Raw genomic sequence first — 613 nt, 5'->3', positions numbered from 1 at the left:
AGTGTCCGCACACCCTGGAGCAAGAAGCTCATGGGCACTGAAATTCTAACTGTGGGGGAAAGGAGACTTCAACAGTGAGTCTAGTCTGACTTCTGGCTCTAGATATGAGACGTTGGCGTGTGTGTGTGTGTGTGTGTGTGTGTGTGTGTGTCCCAAGGTGAAAAAAAATCGGACTCCCCATGGCTTGTTGGGACTCAACCTTTCTCTTCCTCCTTCTTCACCCCCCTCTCCCGCCCTATTGGGAAGAGAAGGTGGACAGACACCCCCCTCCCCTTCGCCACCCAAGTCTTGCAAGTGTCTATGGTCGATAGATGGCTGGGGCGCCCCCCTCCTCCACCGGGACCGCCCGGCGCGTCTGCTTGGGAGACAGATGTAACTGTCAAATGCGCGGCTCCTTTAACCAGAGCGCTCAGTCCGGCTCCGAGAGTCATGGCGACCGCAGCGTCTAACCACTACAGCCTGCTCACCTCCAGCGCCTCCATCGTGCACGCCGAGCCGCCGGGCGGCATGCAGCAGGGCGCGGGGGGCTACCGCGAGGCGCAGAGCCTGGTGCAGGGCGACTACGGCGCGCTGCAGAGCAACGGGCACCCGCTCAGCCACGCTCACCAGTGGA

General features: G+C 61.0%; 1 protein-coding gene across 1 annotated transcript in view; it reads left to right on the top strand.

The window, feature by feature from the left end:
* The first annotated feature begins 429 nt into the window (after window positions 1-429).
* POU3F2 (POU class 3 homeobox 2) overlaps window positions 430-613 on the top strand; it is a 1,366-nt gene continuing 1,182 nt past the window's right edge. The window contains exon 1 of the mRNA XM_024759317.1: window positions 430-612. Within this exon, the coding sequence (XP_024615085.1) occupies window positions 430-612 (183 nt within the window). The remainder of the gene's footprint in view (window position 613) is intronic.

This window comes from Neophocaena asiaeorientalis, unplaced genomic scaffold, assembly GCF_003031525.2.
Source record: "Neophocaena asiaeorientalis asiaeorientalis breed wild unplaced genomic scaffold, Neophocaena_asiaeorientalis_V1.1 scaffold505, whole genome shotgun sequence".
Classification (NCBI taxonomy): Eukaryota; Metazoa; Chordata; class Mammalia; order Artiodactyla; family Phocoenidae; genus Neophocaena; species Neophocaena asiaeorientalis.
Note: the sequence above shows the minus strand (reverse complement) of the source record. Positions and strands in the feature narration are given on the sequence as shown.